The following is a 14,373-nucleotide window of genomic DNA, read 5'->3' as shown; positions in this document are numbered from 1 at the left end:
CTGAATCAGAGCCAGCTATACGAAAAACATGATAGGTTATCAAAAACTAAACGTGCTACATATCAGACTATAATGAATAAAAATTACTGACCATTACAAAGTTAAAATAACTTTGAGGATCTCTGCCCACCTAAACAGGTTTGACATTTCAGGTATTTTGGCTCATTCACCCTTCAGAATTATCACTATCATGATCATTCATCATCATCGTCATCATCATCACTTCTTGCTTCACCTTCAGATGATGAATCGATCATCAGATCATCCGTTCTGGATGGATCACCGTCAGCGTCCATTTCAACTGGTATTTCTGGAACAAGCACCTGGGGCAGTTGATGTCCATCAAAGCAGATGACTCGATAGTGACCATCAACTATTTCCCATCCCGCAGTTGGAGATTTCAGTATGGTAGCCAGGTGGGAACTGCCCCACATTGTAGCCACAAAACCAGTCCTAACACTATGTGGCCACAACTCAGCTGAGCAAGGCGGGATGCTGCTGCCTTCGATGCTCTTCAGTTTGTCAAACGGTCGCATGGAATTCGATTTGCGGTTATACGTGCGATTGACAACATCGAATCGGTAGTTGTTCAGCGTCGTGGTGTTTTTCGCACCGTACATGAGGCAGACAAACTCCTCGAGGATGGCAAACATTTCATCGTCCAGCTCTTTGTAGCTGAGGGATGAAAAACCCCGAATGAACTTGTCGTGGGCACACATTATATCATACGGCCGTTTCTTCCCTTTCCTTGCGAATGCTGATGTGTAGTCACATCCCGTGAATGCATGCAGGCCAGGCAGAGCTGCACACACATCGGACCGATTTGCGCTGCGACATTAGTAACGTTCACGTAGCGTCGATTATCCTTACCGGACGTCCCAACTTCCATCCAAATTGTACATGTAAATGGATGAACATGGTGAAGGAGAATCACCAGTATGTCGGTGTCCGAGGCACGTACTACAATGTCGCCATCTTGACAATCAAGGTCAGCCACTGTCAAATGGAAGCACAATTTTGTGTCTGCCTCTGGCTGATTACAGAACAGATCTTGAATTAATTTTTTCTGCACTCCACCATTCACAACAGAATACTTGGCACATTTACCATTGACACCGAGGAAAACGATTCTTCCTTCCAGAATGTGTCGGTACTGCTCCCCAGCCCAGTTATCCATCATGAATTCCGGTAGACCTCTCTTGAAGGAACTCGATTTCAGAGCTTTCTCATTGTTCTTCGGTCTTATCTGGCCCGGGCCACTGATAACGTAACGTTGCTCTTCGGCTCCTCGTCTTTCCCGTTCGCAGTCCTTAATAGAAGGTTCCTCGTAAGTGTCAAACGCTATGTCTATACATTTTGACTGGTGGGATAAGGCCGCAACAAGGATACCCCGTGACAGACCACCGTAAGTCGGGGGTAGGTTTGGTGGTCGGCAGTGAAGGAGAAAATTTCCATCTATCAGATGTACCTTCACATCAGTCGAATGGCCGTGATCAGGTACTGTTTTCTCCAGCTTGTCGAAAAGGGCGCTCTTTGCTGTGTGCACCATTGAACCATCGCGCTTACACATAGACAGCGGCACAGGTGTGAGTGGAAATGTGAAGAGGAATTCGAGGTCCACTTCGGCCTTAGCCGCGATGAAGGCTAGTCTTCCCAGTAACTGGCTTGTACATTTCAGTTCTGCCTCCTTTTGAGTTCTGTGGGGCACGTCGGTTGGTTACGCACTGTTTCGCGAATGTCAAAAGTTTGTTGCGGGTAATCGGTCGCTCAAAGCGTGTCGGATCATCAAGGCATTCGTGAACGAATTTCTTATGCATCCTGCGACCTTCCTGCGGTACACTGAGCAGAGAATTATTGACGGCAACGGAGATACTCTTCCCTGTGCTGATATTGATTAGCGGCGCATCGGTATCGATGGCGAATGGATTTACCGACGAGACAATGCTTGAGGTGATTCACTTGAGATCCTCGTTGTTGCGTGTGATTCTCGATGGACTGAGTTCCATTTGAATGTCGCTATGATGTACCAGTCCGGCCATAGCTAAGGCCTCACTTGCAATTGCTGCACGACTGCCCTTCGTGACACTCCAACGAACGCGCGCAGTGTAGTTGTTTGTCACTGATGTGAATCCAGTCATCCTCGTGCTGCATCTGCATTGACTGTCTGCTCTAATGCGAGATCAACTGGAAGGCGTGCAAACTCGTTATTGGTCCTTCTAACCGAGAACGCTCCAGCGTTCAGTATGCTGGTCAATCCTGGATGCGTAATTTCTATATTCATGAGATCCAAACGGTATTTAGCCATCCATCTCGCGTAGTTCTGCCAGTTCATGGCAAAAAACAAATCAGTCAGCTCAGTGAGTGCCATGGTGAATCGCTCAACGCCATTTTCACGGCATGCACGGTCAACGATACGGTAGAGTTCGAAAAGCTTCACATACATCATCCAGAACTGAGGTCTTGGTCCCTGAGTGCCCTCAATAGTTTGGTTCGTATATTCATCATATGCCCTATAGACATCACGAAATGTATCGCTCTCGCATACTGTGTCGATCTCCGTTGGCGTGGTGATTTTGAAGACCTTCAGCTCATCAAGCACTTGATCTTTTTCCGGGTATTCAGAAAGAAACTGACGAAAGTGCAGGATCTCCATGGCGAGGGCGAACATTTGGTGGAGGCGTTTGCACCGGTTGAAGTTGTAGCATTCGATAAGTCCTCTGAGGGAATTCGAAGCGAGCACCCCGGACTCGATCGACAGCTCTTGTCCGCCTCGCTCTGCAATCATCTTTCCGATGGATCAAAAATGGCAGAGCTGGATGTGGAACATACCAAACATGATGAACTCACCCTCGACTTCTGGTCTCTCAGTTAAATTCTGTGATGGTGGAAATGCTGACGTCTCTGTCTCCACGTTGGCAGCCATTTCAGGCGACTCTTCTGGATTCATTTTGTTTGCAGGCCAGAAAGGCCTTGAGGTGGCTGCACGGTTTCACTTCGACTACCGTCTTGTCTGCTAAAGCATCCTACTACTGTATACATGGGCCTAGCTACAGCTGTTGGCACTGGTCATCGGAGACGTGTCGAAAGACAAGTGGAGATTATTCTGGTCTTATCTAATTTGTTTATTTGTATGGTGATACACCGGCGAAGTTCATATAAACTTTAAGCATATACTGGATGAGTAGAGGATTTCTCAGTTTGCGAATCATCTCATTGTCAGGGTCGGCCCGGAAAATGCTACCTGCACTGGTAGAAGTGGATCTCGAAAAAGGGAAAAATTTTAACCCTGTCCCACAAATTTATATTTTCTCATCTATATCCTAATTTATATCTACACCTCCGGAGCGAAATTCTATGTTCATTAAACGGTTGTCGATGAAGACAATGCAATGGAACCAAGCATTCGGAATGTGGTTGTAATTTGTATTCCAGATGCTCTGTGAAGACCCTTGCGCCCTTAAGACCCTTCTTATCCGTAAACCCCAGACAAAAATCGTTCTTCAGGCCTAAGTCACATTTGCTCTACGGCGAAGATACGGCGGCCATACGTCCTCTGAATTGACAGAAACGTGCGGCAGCCGCAGAGTTTCTGCGGTGGCCTCAGGGTGGCCCTACGCCGTTTGGCTATCTTTTACAGGCCATAGGGGTCGCCGTGGAATTATAGCGCGGAGTTATAACTTTTTTCATTTCTACGTTCGCCGTAGCAATTCGACAAGCCGAAACAAAAGAACTGGTAAAAAAAAATAATAAAAAACCCACTCGTTACCGTCCATCTGGCCGCACGTTCACCTTAGGGCCCCCCTGCCTTAGGGCCCCCCGTTCGCCTTCGGGCCCTGCGGGCACCTTGCGTCTGCCTTGAAAATTCTATGGCCGCCGCAGGAACGCCCTAAGGTCACTGTGCGACATTAAATCAAAGGCCGTACGGCACCCCCACGTTTTCGGTCCCCACAATTTATAAATATGCCGTGCGGCTACCCGAAAAATAAAAACATATGTGACTGCTACATTGTGTGACCGTGGAAATACTGCGGCCACCCTATAATTGTGAGTGGCCGTAGATTTTGTAGACCCCACGGCCGCCGTGGCAAATGTGACTTAGGCCGAAGTGATGAATTTAGTTAGTGGGTGAAGCAATCTTATGAGATCAGAACGAGTGTTGGGTGCCAAATTGAAATTGAACCCTTAATGAACCCTTAATGAGCCCTTTCTTATTCATTAACCCCAGGCACTATGGTTTCTTAAATGGTTGTAATTTGTGTTTTTTGTAACTATCTATAGACCCCCCCCAAACCCCCGTCATGTAAATGAATGGGCGTCAGCTCAATCAAATTATTTTTCCAAGGGCTATGTGAAGACCCTTGCGCCCTTAAGACCCTTCTCAACCGTAAACCCCAGACAAAAATCGTTCTTAAGTGATGAATTTAGTTGGTGGATGGGTAAAGCAATCTTATGAGATCAGAACGGGTGTTGGGCGCCAATTTGATATTGAACTCTTAATGAACCCTAAATTAGCCCTTTCTTATCAGTTAACCCCAGGGATTAAAACTTCTTAACAAATGTAATTAAAACACATCTCACACTATGTGTCCAAATACCGAAGGCGTGGTTTGGGCGCGATGTTTAGATTGGAAGGGCGAGAAGGGTCTACTTGAAGGATCAAGTAATCCTTAACCCCAAGAAAGCCGCACTTAAGAAATCACTTTTTATAAATCGGATGGTCTTCACTGGCCAATGAGATCAACAAACCTTTTGGGGCGCAAATTTGAGAATGAAGCTCAGCCAGCTCTCTCACTAAATGTTTTTATCATATAGCACAATGCATTGTTATAAAATTTTAAAAGGAAATATATTGTTGCAGTGACGGGTACCAAGACGCCAGCTTGTCACTCAGGGGGATTAATCCACGGTTGTTCTCCGTAGAGCCGGACCTGGGGCCACCACTTACAATTAACGTTGTGGTACGGTGGGTTGTTTAAAAACCACGAACGCCACCCAGTCAACCAGGAGTTCCAGTGTCCGCCGTCTAATTATTCCGTTTAACAAGAGGTCACGTGGTTACCTGAGCGGAGAGCACGCCCTCGGCAAAGCACCAATATTATCTGATTAGATTTTAATTAGGGCGGCTGAGCGTTTTAACCGCTGGTGCGTGCCGACGATTTTTTGGTCAAATCTGTGGTAATTACCTCCCAGTCTATCTCGGTTCAGACAATGCTAGACCAATAGAAGGAAAGGACAAACAAGGACAGGTTGGAAATCGACAAATAATTTATAAATAATCAAATAAATAAATAAAAAGAGCTTTTTATTTGCTGAGGTAAATAAGGAATTTCAAAGCAAAATCAATCAAAATGCCAGGAAAGAGACAAAGAGCAGATGCATATCGGGGGTTGACTTACAGCTAAACGCAGACAAGGGTACCCAGCAGATCATTCAGGGGAAGGGGAGGGGGAGAATTGTCTCACTCACCAGAAAGTCGTCCATGAAGCGAAAACTTCCTGAAAATGCGTGTGTGTGTGTCACGTCCATCACCAGCACCCAGCTTTGCCGTGGACCCTCTCGCACGGCAGCCTTGAACGCCAGTCAACGTCTGGAGGGCACCGAGATCATCTGTTGCGGGTTTAGACCCTGGTGTTGGTGATTGACCCGAGGCTCGCGTGTTGGTGGCGCTGCTCACACCAACACGCTCACTTGCGGAAGCACTGGAAGGGCGAATTGTCTCTTCGGCGCTGGTTAGACACCCGCTTCTTGGTTGCTTCTCTCACCCTTTGCTTTTTCCTCTCTGGAATTTTTCTCCTCATAATTTTTCTCCTCAGAGAACATCCCTCTTTCCCTCGTTTTTTATATCTCAGAACATCTCTCCTCACAGAACGTCCCTCTCCTCTCAGAACGTACCTCCTCACAGAACGTATCTCTTTCCCTTCAGAACGTCTCTCCTCACAGAATGTACCTCACGCTTTCTCACTCGTTTTTATATCCCAGGGCCGTCTCCATGGGGTGCTGTCCGCCCCAAGCTCACCCGCCCCACCGGGGCACGGTTACCATGACAACCTGTGCGCTCTCAAAAAAGGTGGGCGTCAGAGCTTGCGAAAGAATGCTGCTGAGGAAAAATAAGAGCGTGCTTCAGAGTTCGTGAAAGAAATGTGTGTGAACGTGTCTGTCGTAAAGAAAAAAGCTTCCTATAAGAGAGGGAATCTACCCTTTACCCTTCTCAACGCATCACATTTAAGATGCCATTAGACATGGGGATGGGGCTAATCTGAACATGCATTTAAAGAAATAACTGTCTGAGGACTTGGATGTGTGGATGCATTCATCAGACCGGATTCTGAAATCCGTAACAATATTATTACATCTATGTGCTTGAACATGCATCTATTTTTAATGACATATTTGCATTTTAAACGACCTTATATCTCTTGACTATTGGAAGGTTATCAGTCTGATAAGTCAAAACACCCCTTTTCCCCAAAACAGATTGGCCTTCCAAATAATCTTTAATTTTTATTCAGTAGAATAGAATCATCTAATTATTCTATTTAGCTTATTAAGGGATTCTTATATACAAATAACTATATACTGGTGTCTGAAAGTCTGGCTGGAGGCAGGAGTCTTACTTAAATGGAAGGTGTTTGAAGGTAATGTCCAGAAACTTATCAACCTTCAGGTCATAAATATTCCCCAGCCCTTTGAATTTAAGGTGACCTCCGAATGGCCGCTGCAATAAGGCTATGAGTGATCTTTCCCCTGAACCCCAAAATGTCAGCCATGGCGCCATTATGTCAAAAGGATGACCAGACATCGTCTTACTGTATATTACATAAAAATTCAGTCTTCATGTACTGCAGAATCAGAGGAAGAGCATGTTGCTTGCGTGTGGCATTGAGTCTCCTCTGGTTCTCCATATGCGCACATGTATTAAATGGTTCAAATGTACAAGAGGAATTGAGTATTCTTCGGCATTGGGAAGAGAGGGGAGGAAAATACAAGTGGTGAACAAGTTCAAGTACAAGAAATTAAGAGGCTGATAGAACAAGAAGTAATCAGGATGAAAGTGGAAGAGGAAAAAAAAAAAAAAGCAAAAAAACAAACAAAAAAAAAAAACAGGTGGATGAAGGAAAAGCGGATAAAACAAAGCTGTCAAGGAAAGGGTTAATGGGGATAAAAAAAACATCATGATTATATATGGGGATGACCCATGGAGGAGGTTAACAGCAATCCAGGAAGATTGGGATTGATCTGACTAAGGAAGTTGATTCCACAGGCAAAAGAAAGGAGAAACAAAACAGTGGAGGTGAGCACTGAACCTGGATCTTGGTCAATCCAAAAGTGCCTGGAGAATTGTAGATTATCATCTTTATCAATGTCTGACATTGGGCTGACTGCTTATCTGACTTGTCCATAATTCTAAATGGTGACTTGACTTTTACTCTTTACAAAAATATGTTATTGTTGTTTCTCTCTAAAGCTATTACCTTACACTTTCTCATAGCAAGTTTCATTTGGCAATTATTAGCTCATTCCCAGAACTAAAACACCAAAACTTTCCTGTATTTGTACTGCTCTTCATTGCAAGGTACATTTTCATAAACTCTCATATTTTATCGACAAATTTAAATGTTTTGATCCCAATTCCTTCCTCTACATTATTTGTAGAAATTGCAAACTGTTTTTTATGAATGACAAAGCATTAAGAAGGTATATTCTATCTTGTAGACAAACATTCAATGTGAGAAACGTTCCCCAAGCCATGCACTCACCTCCATAAGTGTGTGGCACAACCTGTGGAACAGCAATCTGTGCACCAAAGGTGAAATGAAAAATGTTGGTGGTAGTATATATTCTTGTCTGTGGATTCATCACTCCACTATGGACCCGCACCTGAAGAAACTTGTCCTGAGTGTAGCATACCTGTTCCACACAGCAAGCACTTCATTACAAAGCAGTCATTTTCATCTATATCTATATAAATACAAGGACCGTGTTAGTCGCCTTATCCATCTGGTTTCCTCTCTCTCACACTTTGTGCAAAGTCACCAAACTTCATAGAGATACTAAACATCTTGCAATTTCGTTTATGTCATATAAATTTCCTTCCACTCTTTTTTTTTCTTCCATTCTACCCCTTCAAAGAGATTGTTTTTCTAAGCTTTTGCCATGCCGGATGCTGTCATAGCATTCAGGAGAGTGGTGCTTCAAGCCCAACCATCACAGGATTGTTGTTGCTCTCATATCAAATCCCCTCATGCATCCTTGAGATTGTACTGTATATTGGTTTTTAATGAAAATGTTGCTCTTCATACAAATTGATTACAAAGTACTTGGCAAATTGAAAAAAATATATTAAAAAATAAAAAAGGCAAAAATTTTTTATCGGAAGTGCAAATAAAACTAGATATCTGCGATCACCAAGTGATTGCCACTCGTAAACCACCCCCGACCAGGGGAGGCTGACCCTTGGCCCACAATCCAATGATAGCATATTTTTTCAGACCACGATATGACCTTGACCTTCAACATTTCGGGATACATTGTAAATTAAGAAAATGTGACGCCATCTACACTCTATCCATAAAAATCGGAGGAAAATTATTCAAGTTATGATCACAAAAGTATTTTTGTTAATTACATCACAATTCAAAAAAGGTACGTCAAGGACATGAATCAAATATCAGGTACACAACTTCAGTGTAGATCCACTATTATGTTGCAGGAACATCTTGGAACGCCAAGCGGTCTTTGAGATTCGGCATTGGCAAAATTGATCGATGACAAAAAAAAGTTTTGTTTTTTTTCAGACCACCATTTTACCTTGATCTTTAACCTGGATGGATATGATGCAAGTTAAGCATAAATGTGCCTCACTCTAGAGTCTAGGCTATCTCGGGAGGTTAATTTCGTTCTGATTCGAGTTTTGGTGAAAAAGATAAAATATTTATAATTGGGCATGACGATAAAAAATAGGTCAAGGTCAAAATGTCAATCCCGCATACTGTCTATTCACATTGTTGATGCAAATTTCATTCCAAAAGTCCCAGCCAGCTCCAAGATACAACTTGGAAAGTTTTAAAGTTTGGAGTGCAGAAAGAAAATAAATTCTAAATGTTTTTTTTTAACACTCCAAGGGGTCTAAAACTTTCATACCATTAAAAACTGGGGACACTAATTGAAGAAAAAAAACCCCACAACAGCAGTAAGCCTCCCCCTATGTTATCAGGAAGGCTTAAAATGTATAAATAAAATGGAGCAAATGCGTGCAAGGCGAAATATATATATATATATATATATATATATATATATATATATATATATATATATATATATATATATATATATATATCTTCTTCTTCTTTCGGCTGCTCCCCTTAGGGTACGCCACAGCGGATCATCCGTATGATCCGCATAGTGATTTGGCACATGTTTTACGCCGGATGCCCTTCCTGACGCTACCCTGGTCGCCTCTTACGACACAGGGATATGGTACACATATACTATATATATATATATATATATATATATATATATATATATATATATATATATATATATATATATACATCTTCTTCTTCTTTCGGCTGCTCCCGTTAGGGGTCGCCACAGCGGATCATCCGTATGATCCGCATAGTGATTTGGCACATGTTTTACGCCGGATGCCCTTCCTGACGCTACCCTGGTCGCCTCTTACGACACAGGGATATGGTACACATATACTATATATATATATATATATATATATACACATCTTCTTCTTCTTTCGGCTGCTCCCGTTAGGGGTCGCCACAGCGGATCATCCGTATGATCCGCATAGTGATTTGGCACATGTTTTACGCCGGATGCCCTTCCTGATGCAACCCTGGTCGCCTCTTACGACACATACATATATATATATATATATATATATATATATATATATATATATATATATATATATATATATATACAATATATATATATATATATATATACAATATATATATATATATATATATATATATATATACACAATATATATATATATATATATATATATATATATATATATATATATATATATATATATATTGTTGTGGTTGAGGAAATTCGCAAACCACCATTCAGGTCCCGTAGGTGAGATATCTCTGTAAGTACATGTGTAGTTAGTCCCAAACCCGTTGTTTAGAGGGAATAAATGTCATTCATTCGGGCTGCGACCCTTTAAGATAGCCGTTTTTCTGTTCTATCTTTATTTTGAACCAACCACGTCTCAACCGCCATCACACAACAACCACCAACCGCAACGCCGCTTCACAACAACAACGCCAACAGCCACGACCTTTACCGTCACGGCTCGCTCCCGTAAACATCGCATCACCGCCATTCCAAGCGTCGCCATGGCCATCACCGCCACTTTAGGCCCTCCACCACCTTCACCTCTCCTCCTTCTGCGGCCATTCCCGTGCCGCTTGTGAACGCCGAGCGTCAGGCTGTCCTGGCCTCGTGCGGGACGCGCGCTGAGCCGCAGGTACAAAGAGCGGCCTTTACGAGGGGAAGTCGGATCAGGAATGATTCACGCCCACTTCCGATCCCTCCAATCATTAAGCGTGGGGTGATTTGGCTCTGCCTCCTGGCGCGTCGGAGTAGAATCGATATATGCAGATTCGCGGATCAGGAATGATTCACGCCCACTTTTCCTCTGTCCAATGGGCGAGCGTGGCTCCGCCCCCGAGCCCATCCTGATCCGAAAATCTGCATATGGTTTCTCCTGCTGCACTATAAAGCGCCGAGCGCGGGGCGAATTGAGTAGAGAGGGTTTCTGTTTCGGGCTCGGGCGAGTTGTGGCGGCGGCGAAGTGTGGCAGCAGCAGTCAAGACGGGTCTGGAGGAGAGTCGGTCTGTCGGGGTTCGGAGTCTGGCGGGGAGCTGCAGAGAGGAGAAGCCGGGAACGCGGTCGAGGGCGCAGTGGAGTCACTCGTCGCGGGACCCAAGCAAGCCAGCTATCCTCTTTCCCCAGAGCATCAACAAGCCCCCCCCCGTTTCCCCCCCGCGCTGAGATAGTGCGAAAAGGGGGCCCCGTTCCCACCCCATTCCAGGCAGTGCCAGCGAGGCCCGCGGAGGAGCGCGGAGTCGGGACACCGCCGCCATTTTGCGGCTCATCACAAGACGGGTAGGCTCCACGCGGTCTCGGCCACAGGCCCGTCTGCCCCCTTGTCGTTGAGGGTGGCCCTTTTCTTTTGATTTTGAGTATATGTGTTGTCTGCGCCGTCTGTAAAGTAAAACTGTGTAAGTGTTGCCATGTGCTCGCGTAGTCGGTAGTAGATCTGCATTGTGTTTCTTTTGTTGTAATTGCTTTTGGTGCATAATTGTTGTAATTGTATATGTGTGCTTTCCGTTTGCCGCGGAATAAATGTGAATTATGTTGAACGGTTTTTCCCGTTTCGCTTCGTCTTTTCTTTAATTGAATCTCCATCTTACTTCACGTAAAGGGTTGGTCGTGGGCTAAATACGCCCAATAATTAATCGGAACCGTCGAGGTTGACGATAACACCGCTCGGTTATCCCGATAGTACGGAACGGGTCGCTTAAAGTGGCCCGTGTCTGAAGTCGAACTGCGGCGAGGTGCGATCGCCCGGTCTACCCTCCGTGTGGGTACTTAGGTAGGTCGAATTTGGCGAGCAACCCTATCCCACGCGGGGAGGGGCGATTGGCACGATTGTGGTGAGGCCGAAAGGCCCACCCGTGACTAGTTCCCAGCGTTAGTCCGAGAGGGTCACGACGGAATTGTCCGTCCGGTGGGCGACGTGCTGCGATTCGAGTTACGTGGCCGCTCGCACGCCGGCGGGCGCGAATTCGCAACACTGGTGTCAGGTCGTGGGACACAAACTCATCCCCCTCCTCGCGGCACTGGTATCGGAGAACGGGAAAACGGGCTCTCCTTTCTCCAGCTAAATTCACGGGAATCGGTCCAGGGGTGAGAGGAGCGACCCCCGATTCCCTCCAAATTACGAGCGATTTAAATTAACCCTTTACGAGACATAAGATGGCGTCTCAAGGCGAGCGGGAGCCGGGGGTATTAGGTATGTGTCGTCATGTAGGATCCATGGCCCAGGTCGGTTCTTTTTATAATTATAACCCCACCACTAACTGTGGTCAGTGGGAGCGGCTTGAGCACGAACTTTGCCGGCAAACGGAGTCGCACAATGGCAGCGCGATCGTACCTCAGCGCAGCACGGAGCGGGCTGATATTAATGGCACAGCACGAGGCGTGAGCTCCCAGTCACCGGTTCAAGGCACGTGGTCACGGCATGTGCCATGGCAGGCGTGGCAGGATGACTATGTGAGCATTGGCAGGCTTCAGGCTCAATTGGGGGATGTCTTGGAAAAGGTGAAGCGTTATTAAGAATATATCGAGGAGGTGTAAAGTGGAGTGGACGAGTCACAACGGCACACAGACGCGCTTAAGAAAAATTACGTGTACGGGGGGACACAGCGATTGGACGATTTACTGGAACGAATTCGGTGGCAAAAACATGACTTGGCCAATAGAGTCGACAAATTATGTGGGAAAAAGAATTTGGTAGTGTTTTATACCCGTCAGTTGGAATATGCGAAGAGCAAACTGAACAAAAGAATAGAGGAACAGCAGATTGGTATCTCCCAGGAAAGGAAACAATGGAAGAATGGAAAACCGAGCTCGAAAAGAAACAAAAGGAGCAAGACTTGGAAGTAAAACAATTAATGGAAAAATTATTGGAGAAAGCAAGGCGGTTCAAAGAACTGGAGGAGAGAGTGAGGGAAATACAGTTGGAAGAGAAAAAATGTGAACATGATGGGGAGTTGGAACAATTGAAGGAAGAGATAAGAACAGGCAATCAGGAAAGAGAAAGGCTAGAATGGAAGATAAAAAGAGGAGAGAGACAGCTGGAGGAAAGGACAGAGGAATTGCTGGAAAAGTCAGAACAGTTCAAAGAACTGCAGGGAGAATTGACGGAGGAAGGAGAAAGGAAAACAAAGCTCAAAAAGGAAAAACGCAAACAAGATGGGGAATTGGAACTACTGAAGCGAGAGGTAAGGGCAAGCCAGTTTAAAAGAGAAATCCTGGAAGGGGAGATAAGAATGGGAAAGGAATGGCAGAAAAAACCGAATGAATACAGTAAAAAAAGGGACGAATTGAGGAGGGAAGCGGTGGAAAGAAGAGATGAAATGAGTGAAGAAGCACGCAAATTGAGAAAGGAATTGGAAAAGAAAGCTTCTGAGTTACAGAAACACCAAAACAAAGAGAGGGAATTACAAAACGAGTTGAGGATGGTGAGAGAAGAAAGAACGACAACAGAGAATGAAACGTTAAGGAACCACACTGAGCAGATTGAACAATTAGAAGGCAAAGCAAAGTCGGAGTGTGCGGAGATGAGAAAGGAATTGGAAAAGAAAGTTTCTGAGTTACAGAAACACCAAATCAAAGAGAGGGAATTACAAAACGAGTTGAGGATGGTGAGAGAAGAAAGAACGACAACGGAAAATGAAACGTTAAGAAACCACACTGTACAGATCAAACAGCTGGAAGCGAAGGCCAGATTAAAGAATGAGATGCAAGAAAGAGTAATGATGGAAGAACGAATCAGACAGGAGAAGGAAGTCAGCCAACTGAAAGAAATAACGAGATTGCAGAACGAGGAACAAGAGAGACAGTGGAATAGGAAATACAAAGAACAAGGAATGAGACAGGAGAAAGAAATCCGTCAATTAAAGGAAACGATGAGATTGCAGAACGAAGAACAAGAGAGACAGTGGAATAAAAAACTGAAAGAGTATGAATTTGAAACTGAACCACAAAAGGAAAAAAAATAGGTTGGAATATGAGAAGAAGTTGAAGGAGCAAGGAATGAAGCAGGAAGGAGAAATCAGGAGATTGAAGGACACAAGGAGATTGGAGAGGGAAGAACGAGAGGAACAATGGAATAGAAAACAAAAAGAACATGAATCTGAGGTTGACCAATTGAAAGAAAAGCTGAGGCTGGAGCACGAGGAGATAGACAAAGAACAGCGAATGAAACACAAAATGGAGATGAACCAAATGAAGAAAACCATGAAACTGGATAAGGAAAGACAGGAGAGGAAACAAGGAAGAGTAATGAGACAGCAGCGAATGAAACACAAAATGGAGATGAACCAAATGAAGAAAACCATGAAACTGCATAAGGAAAGACAGGAGAGGAAACAAGGAAGAGTAATGAGACAGCAGCAAATGAAACACAAAAAGGAGATTAACCAAATGAAGCAAACCATGAAACTGGAGAAGGAAGGACAGGAGAGGAAATGAGGAAGAGTAATGAGACAGCAGCAAATGAAACACAAAAAGGAGATTAACCAAATGAAGCAAACCATGAAACTGGATAAGGAA

The 14,373-nt window shown here is 44.4% G+C and overlaps 1 protein-coding gene across 5 annotated transcripts in view; it reads right to left on the bottom strand.

Annotated features, from left to right (window-relative positions):
* Window positions 1–14,373, bottom strand: part of ACOT9 (acyl-CoA thioesterase 9) — a 147,441-nt gene that overhangs the window by 3,669 nt on the left and 129,399 nt on the right. For all 5 annotated transcript variants that reach the window (XM_085888745.1, XM_085888742.1, XM_085888744.1 and 2 more), the window contains one exon: window positions 7,758–7,908. In XM_085888745.1, the coding sequence (XP_085744871.1) occupies window positions 7,758–7,908 (151 nt within the window). The remainder of the gene's footprint in view (window positions 1–7,757; window positions 7,909–14,373) is intronic.

Source organism: Eptatretus burgeri, chromosome 7 (genome assembly GCF_056783735.1).
Source record: "Eptatretus burgeri isolate ZD-2024b chromosome 7, Ebu_testis_v1, whole genome shotgun sequence".
NCBI lineage: Eukaryota > Metazoa > Chordata > Myxini > Myxiniformes > Myxinidae > Eptatretus > Eptatretus burgeri.
This window is presented reverse-complemented; position numbering and strand designations above follow the sequence as displayed.